The following is a 17,903-nucleotide window of genomic DNA, read 5'->3' on the forward strand; positions in this document are numbered from 1 at the left end:
CCAAACAGTCGAAAACTGAAAATAGACTTTTGTCAACCTCCCAAGGCCCCGCGGCGCGAGCCTGAGTCAAATTTTGATCAACCTGGATACCTACTTATGTCCATAAAAAACATTGACGTTTATACTCAAACTACATATAATCGTATATATGTAAATATATAACGTACCTTGTAGTTTAACAGATTGGTTGGATAGTTACTATATCATTATTGTCATGCCACAGTATGACCGACAAGGACCACAATGAATAAATCTCCGTGGGATTTCGACGGAGGGTATCAACAACAACGCCAACAAAATATCAATGGACCACTTCAGCTTTCTATAGTGCTACCAACGAGTCCTACTACTGATATTTCTGAAACACAAGCTATTTCTGAGATTCCATCACCAGATGAACAAATCCGATTTGAACGGAGAGGATTGAGTGGTGAATCGTTTGATTCGAAGCTGTTTACTGTTGATCCTGAGAGTGGAAGTGAGAATGCATATGACAGTGAAGAAGAATATGGCAGTGATGAAGTTCCAAAAGGAAGTCAAGAAAGTCAAGAGGTGGAATCAGACATATCCATAGAATATACGACCAGAACTGATTACAACTGCAACTACCTGGAATATCTAAACCAAGAGACCAAAATATTCATGAACCCACTATGCAAATACGAGTCTGCAAATAAACAGTCCTCCGTATTTATGAACCCTGAACCTTCATCTATTCCACTGGCGGCATCGACTGTCAACATGTCTACACACTGGTCAGGGAGAGAGAAGGAATTATTTTTCGAGTATCTGGGTCGACGGTCCAGGCATGATCCGGTGTCGATATCACAGGAAATAGGCACAAAAACGCCGTACGAGTGTGCAGAATACATATCCGTCCTCGAGAAATCATTAATAGAGCTGAAAGGACGCGAGCGGCGCTGGAGAAGACACAGCGGATTTCGTGATCGATGGAGGAAGTTCATGCGAGCTGTTCCTGCAGCGAGACAAATGTCTCGAGCCTGGGTTCGAATGGAAGAAGAGGAGAGTTTACGGTTACAGAATTTTCTGTCTGTCCGTGAGTACCGTAGATCTAGAAACGACTGGAAGAATGTGAATCATGAGCTTGCTGCTGGAGAGGAGCAGTTGAGTTCTGCGAGAAGTAAAGTCACACTGGCGGAGGTTCACAAGCTGCATGGACGAATCACGCGAAAGGCGGTAAAATTAGTTCAAAAACATCAGAAACTACACCCAGAAGATGAGGATCGTCAAGCTCTAGGGGCACTGTTTTCACCCGAGTTCCAATTACTGAATATCGAGCAATTACACAGGCTATCGGAGATCTACTACTCGCAGGACAATTTTCCTTCAATCATCGACAACTCCGTATGGCGCCACGCAATTCATTACTCGGCTATTCAGCTGTTACATGATCTAGTTGTACAATACACTCGACGACTGGTTGCGACTATCCTCACTGTATCTGATATTCGTATGCGGATGGCTGATCCGCTCAATTACCAGCCGAAACAGGCATTATTGTTTTCGGATGTCAATGCAGCCTGTAAGATTGTCGGCGCACAGATTCGACCGGCTACAGACCAGTTTTGGATTACGTTCCGACAAAGAAACCCGCTCATTCGTATCGCGAGACCACAGTCAACACCGAACAGTCCGCACATTTCGCCATTATTGGATCAAGAAAATGAAGACAATTGGTTTGAGACAGAACTATCACAGCCTTACTGGTATCCGCGATCACCAGATTAGATGGTACGATTACGATGTATAAATTAATAAATACTAAATTACTTCAATTTCTCGGTCAATTCGGGAACAGCTTCAAATAAGTCTGCGACCAAGCCTGCATCTGCAATTTCAAAAATCGGTGCATCGGGATCTGAAAGAATTAGTAAAGAATCCTTCAGTAAGAAAATAAACTCACCTTTATTAATAGCAGCGATCGTCTTGCTATCTTTCATACCCGCCAGATGTTGGATTGCGCCGCTAATTCCAACAGCAATGTACAGCTCTGGTGCAACCACTTTTCCGGTTTGACCGACTTGTAGCGAATTATCTGCAAATCCTGAGTCAACAGCAGCACGACTTGCACCGACGGCAGCGCCGAGTGCGTCTGCAAGAGGGAAGATCAACTTGTCGAAGTTTTCTTTGTCTTTGAGACCGCGGCCACCAGAGACAACTTTTTTAGCACTGGTAAGTTCCGGCCGCTCGCTCTTGGTCAACTCCTCGGATACAAAAGTTGCCAGACTCGGGCTAGCAGGATCTGCAGCCGGTTCGATCGGAGCAGCGGTGGAGGAGCCGGATTCTGCTGGCTCAGGGAAGGCCGACGACCGGACGGTGATCAGTTTCACTGGGTCTGACGATTGAAGGGTGAGAATCACATTGCCCGCATAGATCGGTCTCACGAAGGTATCTTCAGATTTAATATCAATGATATCGCTGATCTGTTGCGAATCCAGCAGCGCTGCTGCTCGCGGGAGAACATTTTTCCCAAACGCGGACGCAGGCGCAAATACATGTGTAAATTTTCCAGCAATTACGTTCTCCACAATCAGCGGCGCGTAGTTTTCTGCAAGTGCCTAGGCCAAAAGTCAGTCCTCACCAATACTTCGTCGCTCCCTCTGTATCATCACAAGCTTGGACATACATGATCATAGGCATCACTGGAAGCAGTAATGACCTTTTCAACACCTGCAAACTTCGCAGCTTGCTCGGCGACAACAGCCGCTTTCGTTCCTGCCAAAAGAACAGTCACAGGAGCTCCTAGTTTTCCTGCTGCGCTCAGGACATTGTATGAAGGCGCATTCGCATCTAGCACAGCAAGCGACGATAGTAGACGCGAGGAGGAGAAAAATACTGATGAGTTGGCTAGCGGTCGATTCAAAGAGCGTAGAATCGTCATGTCGACAATATAGCCTAGTTTCTCTATGAATATTGGCGAAAGCACACTATTCGTACGAATTCTGTGAATTCTAATACTTGTCCTGCGAGCAATAAAAATCAGAATCCGTTAACCCGTGTCGAGACTCTCGGTCCGAGCTGAGATGCCGATCGGCTCAGGATATGTGGAGGTCATGTGATATATCATTGCCGTGTTGGATATGAAGAATCGGAAGAAATAGTACAGGATATCCATTCTAAGCAGAGAAAGATTAGCCATCACAACAAAATCCAAGTTGCCTTATAAAGCACTGCTTTCTTATGCTTTCTTTTTATTTTTGGAGTAAAAATAGAAGTTATTATACAGAGAGAGTAGCTAATTTTGAAGGATTGAAAGTGGGTAGATTCTTTACAGCTCCATTGTTTGCAGCTGAGTTCCCGAATTGGTGGATGATTCGGGGTCTCTGTGACGACCATATAAATTCTTTCTTCTTTCTAGTACTCCATCTTTTTAACCTATTTAATACCTTATGTCGCTAGAGCTGTATCCGTATTAGCTGTCATACGGTTAGCCGATTGTGGCAGAATGTATTGAACTTTGCTGGAAATAAGACGTGGTGCAGACAATGGAGTCTTAACGCGCTGAGCTTCACGGACGAAGGTAAACGGAAGAAGAATGCCTCCATGCAGAAGTACAAAGTCAAATCGATATCGGGCCTGTCTGCACATAACCAGGTCATGCGCCCCTCCGGTGACGGAGTTTGGTTGTACGTGAATCAATGTACTGTGAGCGAGAAAATATGAAAATGTAAAAAGTGCAGTCCAGATCATATTGAAAATAGACTATGGAATAAACTAGCTAGAGCATCAAAATGAATTTCACTTTCTAAAGGATGTTATTCTGTATTGCTTTTTCAATCTTCTGACGGATACGTAATCCCCTCCCAGTGTTGCAGCCAAGTTCTAGGGTTGAACATTCATCATACTCTCCGCCAGTTTCCAGATGGTCAGACAATTAATCGCAAATCTCCTGGCGTTTTCTCTACCTAGGCAGGTCAATTCTCACTTTCATCCAATGCATTTCGCCCTAAACCGTCGGTTTTGCAATTGCAACGTCCGATCTGGCTTTAACAGACCACTGCCATGTTCAAGAGTAATCAACACTTCACCAGCTCCTCATAGATGTTCCTTACTGTAATCTGACATTAACATATATTTACTACACTCCATAAGTCATTCACACGTCTATCTTACATTTCAGTTGAGCGAACTACGATTTGTCTGCGAACATGGTCATTACTGCAAATACGGAGTAAAACAGCATCAGCGGATAGGCCACTAGCGGTCGCATATCTGAGAGCTGCAGCACAGCGACAAACATTGCAGATGAGGAGTACGTGCACCAGAAAATAGCGATGGCACACATGATGTATCCAAAAAGATTGCTTGTTTGTTAGTATATCAGAACTCGAGATCTATGATGCAACTTACTCTGCAGAGACGAAAATGCTGATGGCAGAGGTGACGACAAGTGGGAGAAGACAGTATCCCAGGACACTTGTAGTTCGCGTGAAATCGATTCCACTAGTCGCAGCCATCAGGTTCATGATCAGATGTAACGAGACCAGACCAAGCAAAGCGACTCCGTATACGTAACCAAAGTGGATTTTACCTGATAAGAGGAGAAAAGTACCGAACAGAAGAAAGAACAGAATTGGCCCAGCGAGATCAGAATCGTCCATGATATTTGTATCAATCGGAGATAGTGGATTCAATACTGTGAGAGTCTATCGACAGATTAGTATAGCCTCAGGATCCCGTAATCAGATCAAACTCACTTTAGATTTGATGTGGTTAAAGTTGATGCCCAGCTCTATGTACTCTGGTCAGTCTCCCGTTCCAATAGTTAACTTTCCCGTAACCAAATATCCTACCTTCTAATAATGGTGACTCGTCCGAATATCCTCCAGTTCCAAAAGCAGCAAGTAGTCCTCCACTTAGTCGTTCCCCGTTGGCTGCTGCTGATATACCATCGCCTGACACGCCAGCGGTTCCTGGTATCCCACCCACGCCGCCAAACCCACTAAACTGCGAACCAAGGACGTTGGCACTCGCTCGACCACCACCAAAGCGTCCTTGGCCAGACGAAGATGACGGAACTCCAGCTGCTGCTGCTGCTGCTGCCGGATTCTCATAATTCGACGAATAAAACTGTAGATTGGCCGACGACCCGCCACCGCCGACTCCGTACTGCGGATTGTTTCCGTACGACATCGGAGTCTATTGATCGACTATTTGATTGATTATAACGAAGTTGTATAGTTTGCCGCTATCGAACGATTCAGAGCACTAATCTCCTGCGTTCTCAACTTGGACCTTTGGTTTACTTGTCAATATCTTCTGCTCCCTTGGAAATGACGCGAACCAGTCCTGGCGATTGTACTCTTAAGTTAAATCACGTGTCATTCACATGAGAGATCATCTATGCCTTCACTTCCGGAGATACGATAGATTCATTGACTGACTAACATTGGATGCTAAATTAAGGATTAGATTAATGTAAGAATATAAAATTCTCCCGAACTGAGATTTTTAACCGAAGTCAAGTTCGAGGTCAATAGCAGCTTCTTTGGACTTATGAACGACTAGCTCCCAAGGCTACCTCTGAAAGCATTTTTCCGGGACGTTCAGATGAACTAAACCAAGCCAATTTGACCGTATTTACTGATTCATTTATATTCTGCAAAAATTATTTTACATTTGTCTAAATTGCACATTTACTGTTGCTCCTCGACTAATTTCTATTATCATATCTGCTCCAGCTCGACAGGGTCTTGAGCCGCTCACACGCCGCACAAACGAAGCCGGACCCATCGGAACTTGAACCGAGGTCCGGAGAAAGAGGAGCATTTCTCGGTTGATCCCCTCACTCGACTATAAAATTGAGTTGATCGAAGTATATATAAAAGCAGCAGTGAGTAAAAATATCTGAAAATATACGTAAGGAAAAGTGTTCAACGTAATTGATTTCTAGTTCGCCATTTCTGTCAAAAATCAATCCAAATTGAAATCATGGCCGATACAATCACTAATTCTATAGAACACACGCTAAGGCTCGAGCAGCTGGATGCAGATCTTTTCCGGTCAACAGAAGGATTGTACAAAGCATCAGATGCACGAGGAATCTACGGCGGGAATGTAATTGCGCAGTCGCTCATGGCAGCAATCCGAACGGTCCCCTCGCAATTCAGAGTGCACAGCATGCACTGCTACTTCGTTCTAGCCGGTGACCCATCATTTCCAGTACTATATTATGTCGAGAACGTGCGCACTGGCAGATCTTATTGTACGCGAACTGTTCAAGCTAGGCAGAAAGGCCGTGTCATTTTCACGACTACAATCTCTTTCCAGTCTCCTGCGCCCTCGCTTCTGCACCATTCAAGGCCCTATCCAGGACTCGCGTGCAAACAACCCGAGGAACTTGAATCCTGGACTGAATGGTTACGCAAAAGATACGCAAAAGGACAAGCGAGCAAGGTAGATCTTGAAAATAGTATTGAGGTTGACGAGATATCGCCTATAGACATAAGGCCTGTGCTATTGGTAAATCGTGAGTGTTCATCAAGTGTAGAGAGAGAAAGAGATTTGCAGAACTCCTGACTCTTAATCCAGCAAAAGGAAGCGGTACTGCTCCTGCGGATGCGAAAAATATGTTCTGGATTCGGGCTAGAGGTGTCATCACCGATCTTAATGCGCATTTTATGGCTCTAGCATATTTTAGCGACTGGGCAATGCTCGGCACCTCGATTAGAGTCAATGATGTTGGTAATGACGCCGTTGCGATGATGGTCAGTTTGGATCATGCGATATATTTCCATGTGAGTTTCTTTCTTATTCATGGTTGCAGTTGTAGTCTTGGTTGGAATTCTAATTCGAACTGTTCTAGGCTCCCGTAAAGGCGGACGACTGGCTGTTGTATGAACTTGAGTCTCCTTGGACAGGATCGGCAAGAGGTATGGATTTTGTAACGATTTTTTCTTCTTCAGCTACTAACTATTCAGGATTGGTATACGGTAGGTTTTGGGCCAGGGACGGTACGTTAGTAGCCAGCATCATCCAAGAAGTAAGTCATGCATTCAAATACAGGAAGCTTAATGCTAACTGGATCCAGGGTGTCGTCCGTTTACGTAAAGATAGACCAACAAAGTTATAAACTTGACTGAATAGAATTATATTTTATCCACTTTATCGTCTTTTCCTCTGTAGATCATGCAGTCACTAGCTTGATAATATCCGTTTCCGAAATATGATGCATGATTCGTTTGATCTCTGCATCCTCTGCTAATTGGAAATATACAACCGGGACATCATATGCCTAACTCAAGTATTATTTTTTGCAATCCATGTTGCTGATTGACCAAATACTTATGATACTTACATATTTATCAAACCATTTCTGATTCTCGGGTTCTAATATATCAACTTCTTTCACTTGCAGGGATTTGTCGCCAGTGGTTAGTTTAGGCAATGCCTTCGATATTGAGAGCTTAGCTTCGCTGCAGAGACCGCAGTTAGGTCGAGAAAAAATTGTGAGTCGCGGGAACTGATTTAATAACTGGAAATAAGCTCGCATGGTTGGACATGAGCTGAGAAAGTCGGCCGGTTTGAATAGTGTAGGAGATATTGAGAGTAGGAATAATTCCCAACGTACGCAGACAGCTAATCACAAAATGTTCCGCATAACATTTCGAAATTAATTACAGTCAGGAAAAGTAAAAGTACACTTTTATACAGATATGGAATAAAATTTATTTATTTCTAATTAATCGTTTCCAGTAAATTCAGTTTGATTTTCTGAATTTCCTGTTCCGAAAACCCCAGTTTTTCATGTAGATAACCCTCAGCCCCCCCATATTTGCGCTTGATTAGCTCCACAACTCGAAGCATAGTCTCGTATGTCGAGGCAATCAAACTTGCCACCTGCTGGTGGCTCAAATCCGGATATCGGGCTTGCAATTTGCTTACTACTGTCTCGAATTTGTCCGAAATGCCGAATTGAGTCAACTCATATTCGCGTGCAATCGTATTCATATCGACGCCACAGACCATTAACACGAGTGCAGCCAAAACTCCGGTTCGATCTTTCCCTGCCGTACAGTGGATTAAAAAAGGCTCGGATGGTCTCTCTAAAATATGCCTGAACACCGTGCCAAACGAGCTTTTATGTCGTGTCTTAGTCGACTTTGAGACTGAAACCAGCGCCCCGTTTTCGAGAATCTCCTCATACACATCGAGAAAGCCGTGAACTCCTTTAAGATAAGCTAATAGCTTTTCTGCAACTTGTTCTGGAGAAAGGTCGTCTTCTCTGCCTAACGGAATGTGGACGCGCTCTAGTCCGCTGATACTATATATACCATTTTTGTGACACTCATTGTCCGACCGTAGATCAAAGGAGACCTTAATATCAAGCGCGCGAATAGCGTGTTGACCTTTTTGTGAAATCGTATTCAATGAAGCAGAACGGTACATAAATCTTGGCCGAATGCGTTGCGGAGTTTCTTCTCCGGTTTGGAGATCGGTCAACCAGCCGCCCAAATCCCTGAAATTGACAACTCCATCAACTTTTTTGAACCGCGACATGGCACCTAGACTATTATTCCCGGCGTATTTCTTTACAAACCTGGATCTCCTCTGGTCGTCTGATAACCATTGTACTATTTTGGATACGACCTTGGGATTATGATTGATCCTCATCCCTGTATCTTTGTCGACCGAATAAAAATTATGGTCGGCTTCAGGTATTAGTTCCAGCGTACAACTCTGACCAAGATGATTTGCGTACTTGGCAGAATCCTCCACAAAAACAGGTTTATCTTGTAAACCGTAAATACACAAAAAATCAGGTGCATAACTATTCCTCTGGATCTCGTCCAGCACGTCACCCATTTTCGGCATTGCCAACGATCGTGTCTCGGCTGCTGGTATGAACGACGAGACTGATTTCATATGTCTGGCTATATGAGCATAGTACCCACCGTCACGAATCCAATTTGGATTAGCATCAAGGGCTTTCTCGATGATCAGTTCCGCACGAAACCGCGATGAGCAGTTGATTAAGTATGGCACACGTGCCCTATATCGAGCAACATAACAGTACATTGCGATATTTCCTCGCGAATGGCCAACCATAGCGACAATACTCATCGTAGATTCGTCCTCAGTCGGCATATCCCGGATCCAGTCTGTTACATCCTTCACGTCTTGCACATCTCCTTCCAAAGTGCGTCCTTGACTTTCATTGTCCACGGGTCCAGAAACACCAGATCCGCGAAAATCGAATCGCAATGAGTAGAATCCTAGTGACTCCTGTGCTAGAGCCTGCGCTAACAGTTTCTGGTAGCAATAATTCCGATGTCCTCCAAATCCATGCAGAATTACCACGCACGACCTCGGCGTCGACGGCCGAACTGGAACTGTAAGTGCTCCGCGGATAAATGTGTCTTTCGTTTTACTGCTACTAGGTATTTTCACTTCCAGCTCTGTGAATATCTGTTCAGTAGCCATTTCATTACTTAATTTCTAATTTTGTATTTAGCTATTCTCTCTTTTCTTGCTTGAGAAAGCGGGGAAATTTATGAGCAGGCTCGAGCCTCTCGCTAACCAGCCTGCTCTCGGCTAATTGTCCTCTATTGTTGATGACGAATAACATATATACACTTTTCACCAGCTACAACTGTGCATTAGTTCTTCCCATTTACTTATAAATTAATACTTTGTGAAACTGCGAATTGTTTCTAATTTTACTCCAATCGCCTAAACAAAGAGAATCAAACTCAAACTCAAACTCAAACTGATACAGTTCAAAAATTAATATCTTACACAAATGTTTATCGCTATCGACTCCACCGGTCCACTACCAATCAACTGATAAACTGATATCCAGCTCTAAATCAATCGAACTCAAAAGAGCGAAATGCCACCAGATTCTCGAAAGCAAGTGTGATCACTCGACATGCTTTAGATGCATACAAGAAATATCACAGGAAGTATAAATTAAGCAAGAATCTCACGCTTGTTAAACTGCAAAAGACAGTTGTCCTCAGGGAAGATAGTTGCAAAAACTTTAATATCTTCCGATTCAGGCGTTACAGAATGAGTCCAATCCATAGTTAGTGCAGCCTTTCCGATCATAGCAATAAAATTCATAACAGCGTATGTCTGACCCAGACAAACGTGAGGACCAGTGCCAAATACAAGCCAGTTCTTCGGAGAAGTGTTGGCCAAAGACTCAGGCTCCCAACGTTCGGGCTTGAAAGTCTCAGGGTCAGGATATACCTCGGGATCGTGAAGAGCTGGATAGAGCGTAGGAATGACCATTGAACCCTTGGGAACAGTGTAATCAGGAGAAATAGGATAATCCTTCTTCACAACATATGGAACCATAATAACAGGAGGTCGGTATCGCAGGGCTTCTTTGACAACCATATGAGTAAAGGTCATCTTATCAATGAGGTCAACAGTGAGCGGAGTATTGTAATCTCCATCGCGAACGGCAATTTGCTCCTCACGAACTTTGGCGAAAATATCTGGACGATCAGCAAGAATCTGGAATAGCCAGGTAGTAGCACTAGAGCTGGCGTCCTGAGAAGCGAACAAAAAAGTGAAAATTGTTTCAGAAATCTCCTTGTCGCTGAACACACGAATGCTAGGGCCACTTGTTCCATCAATGCTCTTCTTGTTGTCACGAGCATTAATCATTTCGCGAATCCAGGCGTCCATGGTGCAGGTAACCTCACCGCCGGCTTCCATCGCAACACGCGACTTCGACGCACAGTCGGCAAAGATGGCCATTGTCGTATCTGCACACTTTTTACCGTACCAGGCTTTGGTGAATGGAAGAATGATTGGGAAATTGACAAGCTCAAGAGCTTCAGTGATCAAGTAATAGTTGTCAGAGATCTGCTTAACTTGTTCACGGGAAATATAGTGACCGCAGAACGTTCGACAAGAAACAGCACAGTTAATTTCACGAAAAATAGGCATAAAAGGAACTGGTCCATCCTTAGACATCTCCAAGAAAGTCTTGAAGTAACGATCATAAATCTCCTCTTGACCGGGTAGATATACAGAAAGCGCCTTGCGCGTGAACAGACCATTCAATCCCTTACGGTAGTCAACATGGGACTTTCCATCCAAGAAAACCCAGTTTGTAGGACGGAGAATCTTGATAGCAACATCAACAACGCAGGGCTTTACGAAGGTAGGCGAGTTTAGAATCTTGCGCGCAAGATCACGAGTCGAAGCAATCACAACAAATCTAGAGAACAGAGAACACGGTTAGCAGGACAACCAGTAATAACAGACACGACCACAAGTAGGATAGGCCAACATACTTATGGAATACAGAGACACAGCTAAGAGGACCGCTATCCCATTTTGCTTTATACTCTGAGAACTTGGGGTTCATAGAATCCAAGAACGGTCCAATAATCGGAATTTTGAATCGCGGACCAGCAATACTACCCTTCTTTATGATATAGTTCACTACCAAGAAATAACAAGTCAGTCCAAACATTCATGCGAACCAACAGTACCAAAGCAGTTCGAGTCTGCAACAGCACAACAGCGACCACTTAATACGATCGAAAACAAACTTACGCTGATCATAGACAATGATTCCAACGATTAATGTGAAGATGACCTTGACCCAGGAAAGACCAGAATAGGCTGAAAGGACATATGAGGGGATGCTGGATACAGCGGGAAGCGAAGCTCTGAACGAGGCCGACGCAGCAGTGGTGTTGTCAGCAAGAGACTCCATTTCTAAAAGCGGCTGAAGCAACGACTGAAAGTACGATAAACAAACCGGCGCAGAAGTGCAAGCGAGAGAAAAATCAAAAATCTGCAAAGAAAGAAATATACAAATGGAACAGCAAGACTAACAGCAAGACCGACAAGTGGAAAGCGCGATAAACCCGAACTAGCAAAGCAAAATTCTGGCGAAAAGCAGCCTTCGAAGTCCTTAACCTGATCTCTGATAGCAAACTAGGCCAGGAATGTTAGCTAGCCCTGTCCTGCTCCCAGTGTTTAGGGTTTATTTCGCATTGGGTTCTCGTTTCCGCATGTAATCAAGGTTCTGCGGCTTCGTATTCGGTTTTTCTCTGACGGTTAGTGGGACGGTCTTTGTCCAATCTGGTCAGACGATATCGATATGGTCCTACCTGTCTGTTCAAGGCTTGGGGAATCCTCTTGCTTTGCTGGGAAATCAAATAGAATTATTAATCTTGTTTTTGCAGGCAGGCATTCGACGGAAAGAGTTGGGAGCAAGAAATTTTCAATTATATCCGGAACTGATGGCAATTCAATCATTTATACTACTGGTCTACACGTGGCTCTGATAAGCCTGTCTCAGCACAGCTGGATCTTAGTTAATGCCAGTTGCTCTGGTCTTTGAACTTCAGGTAGAGAAGCACTCGTTCTATTATATAGAGTAGAAGATCAAACTAATCTGATCAGAGACATATAAAAAATATACTGAGAATTGACTTTAAACGTAGACGCCTATATTCAATTATTTCCCTTCAGATAGAATAACGCGTTAGTGGTTTAGCGGTAAAATTCGTCGTTGCCATCGACGAGCCCCCGGTTCGACTCCGGGCTGACGCATAATTAATTTTTTGCAGTATATTTGTGCAACAAAATGCTTTTTCCATTTTTGTCATGGCATAATTATTTACATTTCTTTTCAGCAATAATTTCCATCCGACGTGTGACATTATTCAACTTCCTCGCAGATACGGTTACAAGACCAGATCTAGAATGAAGGGAAGTAACGGGGCCCTCCAGTTCGGCAATTGGGAGTTCAGTCGCTGGTTGACTCGTTGAAATGCATGCCAGGCGAATGGTGCCTACTGAAGTGCCTCTTGTTGGGTTCTCCACAGCTTACAAACAGATCTACTTTGGAACATGCCAACCAATATTACCCCTGTAATTAGCGGAGTTCGAATCGCCATCGACGTGAGTAAATTTGAGCTGCTGGCCAGACTTCTGAGCTAATGAACTCTTCAGCGTGGTGGTACTTTCACAGACTGCATCGGCTCACATCCCGAGCGTGAAGATGTAGTAGTCAAGTTGCTATCTGTTGATCCTCAAAACTATCCTGATGCCCCTCGCGAGGCCATTCGTCGTGTCTTGGAGATCTATACTGGAAAGAAGATTAGCCGAGATGAAAAGCTGGATACTAGTCTGATTGGTAAGCTTGAAGGCCATCATATAGTTGTCTGTTGCTAACCATTTAAGAATCGGTTTGTGCCAACCGCCCATGTATGTAATAGTTCTATCGGGCTGACTGTTATACAGATTCGAATGGGTACTACTGTAGCAACCAATGCACTTCTCGAACGCAAGGGTGAGAAGTGTGCAATGATTACAACAAAAGGTTTTGGCAATAGCCTCATAATCGGTAACCAGAGTAGGCCAAAGATTTTCGACATTGCAATCCATAAACCCGAGGTACTATATCAAGAAGTTATAGAAATTGAAGAGCGTGTAACTCTGGAGGATTACACCGAGCATCCTGACAAGCTCAGAACTACTGATGTATCGGCAGATCCAGATCTTGTTATTGGACTTTCTGGAGAGGTCGTGAGAGTCCTCACACGCCCGGACTCGCTTCAAATAGAGAAAAAACTACAGGATCTTTATGACAGAGGATTTAGGAGCATTGCGATCTGTTTGATGCATTCTTATACTTTCCCTGACCATGAAAAAATAATCGGAGAAATTGCATCCAAAATCGGATTCCAACATATTTCTCTGTCTAGTCAGCTTATGCCTATGATCAAACTTGTTCCTCGTTCTACTTCGGCAATTGCAGATGCTTATCTCACTCCTGAGATTAAGAAGTATATTTCCGGATTTGCGAAAGGATTTGAAGGTCATCTAGGAACTGCTTCCGTTCAATCTGGCAAGGGAGCTAGATGTGAATTCATGCAATCTGATGGTGGCCTTGTAGATGTCGATTCATTCTCTGGCCTACGTGCTATTTTGTCTGGTCCAGCTGGAGGCGTTGTGGGATATGCATTGACTTCTTACGACCGCAAGACCAAAATACCAGTTATTGGGTTTGATATGGGCGGAACTTCGACCGATGTTTCCAGATATGGAGAAGGCCGATACGAACACGTTTTTGAGACAACAACTGCTGGAGTCACCATCCAGAGTCCTCAGCTTGACATCAACACTGTTGCGGCCGGTGGTGGTAGTATGCTGTTCTGGCGTAATGGCTTGTTTGTTGTCGGTCCTGAAAGTGCTTCGGCCCATCCTGGACCCGCTTGCTACAGGTATGTAATCGACTACGTGACTGAATGGAACCAAATTACTGATTAGGTTTTAGAAAAGGAGGTCCTTTGACAGTTACTGATGCAAACCTTCACTTAGGCCGACTGCTACCAGAGTTTTTCCCAAAAATTTTTGGTCCTCATGAGAATCAAGGCTTAGACAGTTCCGCATCCGAATCTTTATTCACGGATCTCACAAAGCAGATTAATTTAGATCTCAGTTCAGATTCTCAGATGACGGTTGATGAAGTGGCATATGGATTTATTAAAGTTGCAAATGAAACTATGATTCGTCCTATCAGAGCACTGACTGAAGCCAAAGGATTTGACACGTCAACTCATAGATTAGCTACTTTCGGTGGTGCTGGCGGACAACATGCTGTTGCTATCGCTGAAGCGCTTGGAATTTCACAAATCTTAATCCATCGATATTCATCTGTGCTTTCAGCATATGGTATGGCTTTGGCTGATGTCGTCCACGAAGTTCAAGAACCTAGTTCGATAACGTTCAGTCCCTCAACAGAAGAAGTTTTCATCAAACGCTTTGATATTTTAAAGGCGACATCTGAGAAAACTTTACTAGGACAAGGATTTTCGAGCGAAAATATCACTTTCGAGCTCTATTTGAACATGCGGTATCAAGGCACCGAGTCAGCGCTGATGATTATAAAGCCAAATGATGACTGGGATTTCCAAAGAAGTTTCGTTAACCAGCATCTTCAAGAATTTGGATTCACTTTACCAAACCGGGAAGTCATTGTTGATGACATTAGAGTCCGAGGTATTGGCAAGAGTGCTCAGAAATCTGAACCGAGTGTGGATGAACAATTAAATTTAGTGAACGCAATCGGGGTAGATAGAAGATTAAGCGTCATGACAAAATCTGTCTATTTTGATGGAGGTCGTCAGGAGACACCTATCTACAGACTCGAGGATTTACCTGTCGGTGCACGTGTTCCAGGACCAACAATTCTAGCTGATGGCACTCAGACGATTGTGATTCCTCCCGGAAGCGCAGCTTTGATTTTAGAAACGCACGTTGTAATTGATATTGGTGATGGATATGATCTTAAAGAAGTTTCTACAGAAGTTGTAGATCCCATCACTTTGTCTATCTTTGGCCATAGATTTATGGCCATCGCTGAACAAATGGGCCGCGCACTTCAGAAAACTAGTGTCTCTACAAATGTCAAGGAAAGATTAGACTATTCTTGCGCACTTTTTGATGCTGGAGGCGGTCTTGTTGCTAATGCGCCGCATTTACCAGTTCATCTTGGTTCCATGTCTACGGCTGTGCGGACACAAGCCAACATTTGGAAAGGAAAACTGAAACGAGGCGATGTCATTGTTTCTAATCATCCTGTAACAGGTGGCACACATTTACCGGACATCACAGTCATTACACCAGCTTTTAGCGGCGATAGGATTATTTTCTATGTTGCCTCGCGAGCACATCATGCTGATATCGGAGGTATTCTACCAGGCTCGATGCCACCAAATTCCCGCGAGTTGTTTCAAGAAGGTGCTGCGATTATGAGCGAGAAGCTTGTTTCAGAAGGACATTTTGAGGAAGATCGGATCACTAAGCTTCTACTTGATGAGCCGGCGAAATTTCCTGGCTGTTCAGGAACTCGATGTCTACCGGATAACATTAATGATTTGAAAGCACAGGTTGCAGCCAACCAGAAGGGTATTAATTTGATTGATACTCTTATAGGGGAATATGGGGAATCTGTTGTACAGTTCTATATGACCGCGATCCAACAGAATGCTGAATTGTCTGTCCGCAATTTGCTCAAGAAGATCAGTGCTCGCTTTGACGGAAAATTGCTGAGAGCTGTTGATTATATGGACGATGGGTCTCCTATTCATCTAACTATTGATATTAATGCTGAAAATGGTACAGCTGTATTTGATTTCACTGGGACCGGTCCAGAAATGTACGGGAACATGAATGCACCGGAAGCGGTGACCTATAGTGCAATTATTTATTGTCTACGGTGTCTGATCACTGAGGACATACCTCTAAACCAGGGATGCTTGAGACCTGTTGACGTCATAATTCCAAAAGACTCATTTTTGAGCCCGTCTGCGTCAGCAGCAGTGGTGGGCGGAAACGTCTTGACAAGCCAGCGAGTTACGGACGTGATTTTCCGCGCGTTCAAAGCCTGCGCGGCATCACAAGGTGACTGCAACAACTTGACGTTTGGCATTGGCGGTAAGAATGAAGAGACCGGGGAACAGATCCGCGGATGGGGTTATTATGAGACAATTGCTGGCGGAAGTGGAGCTGGACCGACCTGGAACGGGACATCAGGAGTACATACGCACATGACTAACACCAGGATCACGGATGCCGAGATCTTTGAACGACGCTATCCTGTTATTTTGAGAGAATTTTCGATTCGCAAGGGATCAGGTGGAACAGGCCAGTATTTCGGTGGCGATGGAGTTGTTCGAGACATTGAGTTTCGAGTTCCGGTTCAGTGCTCAATTTTGTCCGAGCGCCGGGTATATCATCCATATGGCTTGGCCGGAGGAGAGGATGCTGCTTGCGGATTAAATATTTGGGTTCGCATGCTGGACAATCAGAAAGGGGGTCGAACCGAGCGGCGAATTAATCTGGGCGGAAAAAATACAGCAGCAATGAAAGCTGGCGAACGGATCATCATCCATACACCGGGAGGTGGCGGATATGGAGCTAGAGATTTGGCGCCAGGTGCCGATACTCGGAGGGCGGATGTTAAAGGTAATTGGCGTGGACAGGGTAGTGTTTCTATCTACGCTGCAAGCCAGGAATCGAATTAATTGTCGCCTTGAAGAGTACATATATTCGAGAACCTGCTTGCTTTGCTTGATTGTTTCATATTGGACTATATTACTGAACTAAGCTGCGAAGACGACAAGACTAGACTGCCACTACACTTGCTGTCATTTTCCGTCGCCAATTGTACACATTTTCTGATCCGATCTATCATCCGCAGGCATAGACTTCCATGTAAAATCTCTAATTGTTGTAGAGCAGAACTATCCAAATATCTAAGTTTTTTTCTGAAATCGTCTGATGACGCCAATAAGGAAAAAGAGCTTGCATGGACCGTCATCGCAGATACTTTCCCTCTATATGACTTCAAAAGGATATTTTGAATATGCACAATATCTCCTACATTGAGACACCAATCCTTCCGATTCTCATAAGCTTGAACGACGCAGTCGGATTGCATTTTAAAGACAGCAATTGAAAGAATTTTTTCCTTCCATTGAGTTTGTACAGGAAACGCTCCACTGTCGGAATCTAAAGTAGTTTGCGAAAAATCAAGCGAAGGGTCCAAAATTTGAACAGATTTCCAACATCTCTGGTTCGCATCATTCAGTTTAAAAGACTCCTCTGACACCACAGCCACAATGGCCAGAAATGAAGCGTGGCTTGATCCAAAAGCTAAGAAATAATCAACGTCCTGGACGGAGACCAGCTTGGAAACCTGTCTATATCTTCGATATAAGTCCGCAAAAAATGCTAGTTTAGCTGGGTCGGCAAGCGTTTGGACTTCGGATATTCGTGGAGCACCAAAAATTATCAATGTTTTGCGGCTTTGACGTGCGAGTCGTAACTTTAAAATACCACTTCCTTTGGTTGTTCGGTATTCTTTCATTGTTTCATGTGCTGAATTTAAGAATACGACT

General features: G+C 44.0%; 9 protein-coding genes and 1 non-coding gene across 10 annotated transcripts; 4 read left to right on the forward strand and 6 right to left on the reverse strand.

Moving 5' to 3' along the window:
* The first annotated feature begins 89 nt into the window (after window positions 1–89).
* Window positions 90–1,970, forward strand: V1516DRAFT_680422 (uncharacterized protein). The gene has a single exon (XM_066923084.1). The coding sequence runs from the start codon at window positions 244–246 to the stop codon at window positions 1,747–1,749; it is 1,506 nt and encodes a 501-aa protein (XP_066775870.1). The 5' UTR covers window positions 90–243; the 3' UTR covers window positions 1,750–1,970.
* Window positions 1,746–3,013, reverse strand: V1516DRAFT_655512 (electron transfer flavoprotein domain-containing protein). The gene is made up of 2 exons (XM_066920327.1): window positions 2,648–3,013; window positions 1,746–2,579 (listed from the first exon to the last, which is right to left on the reverse strand). Exons 1-2 carry the CDS (start codon window positions 2,900–2,902, stop codon window positions 1,788–1,790), a joined length of 1,047 nt encoding a protein of 348 aa, XP_066775871.1. The 5' UTR covers window positions 2,903–3,013; the 3' UTR covers window positions 1,746–1,787.
* Window positions 3,014–4,150: 1,137 nt separating this feature from the next.
* On the reverse strand, window positions 4,151–5,154 carry V1516DRAFT_627728 (uncharacterized protein; the record flags this gene model as incomplete). Its single annotated transcript, XM_066919810.1, has 4 exons — window positions 4,151–4,325; window positions 4,372–4,667; window positions 4,719–4,753; window positions 4,815–5,154. 4 exons carry the CDS (start codon window positions 5,152–5,154, stop codon window positions 4,151–4,153), a joined length of 846 nt encoding a protein of 281 aa, XP_066775872.1.
* Window positions 5,155–5,797: 643 nt separating this feature from the next.
* Window positions 5,798–7,124, forward strand: V1516DRAFT_680433 (thioesterase-like superfamily-domain-containing protein). Its single transcript, XM_066923085.1, has 6 exons — window positions 5,798–5,854; window positions 5,915–6,490; window positions 6,553–6,758; window positions 6,827–6,893; window positions 6,942–7,003; window positions 7,052–7,124. Exons 2-6 carry the CDS (start codon window positions 5,953–5,955, stop codon window positions 7,091–7,093), a joined length of 915 nt encoding a protein of 304 aa, XP_066775873.1. The 5' UTR covers window positions 5,798–5,854; window positions 5,915–5,952; the 3' UTR covers window positions 7,094–7,124.
* Window positions 6,844–7,605, reverse strand: V1516DRAFT_538559 (uncharacterized protein). The gene is made up of 2 exons (XM_066919173.1): window positions 7,319–7,605; window positions 6,844–7,255 (listed from the first exon to the last, which is right to left on the reverse strand). The coding sequence occupies exons 1-2, from the start codon at window positions 7,511–7,513 to the stop codon at window positions 7,148–7,150; spliced, it is 303 nt and encodes a 100-aa protein (XP_066775874.1). The 5' UTR covers window positions 7,514–7,605; the 3' UTR covers window positions 6,844–7,147.
* Window positions 7,606–7,669: 64 nt separating this feature from the next.
* V1516DRAFT_692978 (protein-tyrosine phosphatase-like protein) lies at window positions 7,670–9,504 on the reverse strand. Its single transcript, XM_066923885.1, has one exon. The coding sequence runs from the start codon at window positions 9,442–9,444 to the stop codon at window positions 7,699–7,701; it is 1,746 nt and encodes a 581-aa protein (XP_066775875.1). The 5' UTR covers window positions 9,445–9,504; the 3' UTR covers window positions 7,670–7,698.
* V1516DRAFT_680439 (cytochrome P450) lies at window positions 9,505–11,853 on the reverse strand. Its single transcript, XM_066923086.1, has 3 exons — window positions 11,539–11,853; window positions 11,274–11,424; window positions 9,505–11,197 (listed from the first exon to the last, which is right to left on the reverse strand). Exons 1-3 carry the CDS (start codon window positions 11,699–11,701, stop codon window positions 9,934–9,936), a joined length of 1,578 nt encoding a protein of 525 aa, XP_066775876.1. The 5' UTR covers window positions 11,702–11,853; the 3' UTR covers window positions 9,505–9,933.
* A 622-nt stretch (window positions 11,854–12,475) lies between these two features.
* Window positions 12,476–12,546, forward strand: V1516DRAFT_t64. The gene has a single exon. It is a non-coding gene; the product is annotated as a tRNA-Gly (tRNA).
* A 30-nt stretch (window positions 12,547–12,576) lies between these two features.
* V1516DRAFT_539024 (Hydantoinase B/oxoprolinase-domain-containing protein) lies at window positions 12,577–17,526 on the forward strand. The gene is made up of 5 exons (XM_066919174.1): window positions 12,577–12,897; window positions 12,949–13,132; window positions 13,180–13,184; window positions 13,240–14,222; window positions 14,276–17,526. The coding sequence occupies exons 1-5, from the start codon at window positions 12,847–12,849 to the stop codon at window positions 17,025–17,027; spliced, it is 3,975 nt and encodes a 1,324-aa protein (XP_066775877.1). The 5' UTR covers window positions 12,577–12,846; the 3' UTR covers window positions 17,028–17,526.
* On the reverse strand, window positions 17,078–17,880 carry V1516DRAFT_713749 (uncharacterized protein). The gene has a single exon (XM_066924318.1). It carries the CDS (start codon window positions 17,870–17,872, stop codon window positions 17,093–17,095), a length of 780 nt encoding a protein of 259 aa, XP_066775878.1. The 5' UTR covers window positions 17,873–17,880; the 3' UTR covers window positions 17,078–17,092.
* Between the last annotated feature and the right edge of the window lie 23 nt (window positions 17,881–17,903).

This window comes from Lipomyces oligophaga, assembly GCF_038497815.1.
Source record: "Lipomyces oligophaga strain CBS 7107 unplaced genomic scaffold V1516scaffold_7, whole genome shotgun sequence".
NCBI lineage: Eukaryota > Fungi > Ascomycota > Lipomycetes > Lipomycetales > Lipomycetaceae > Lipomyces > [Lipomyces] oligophaga.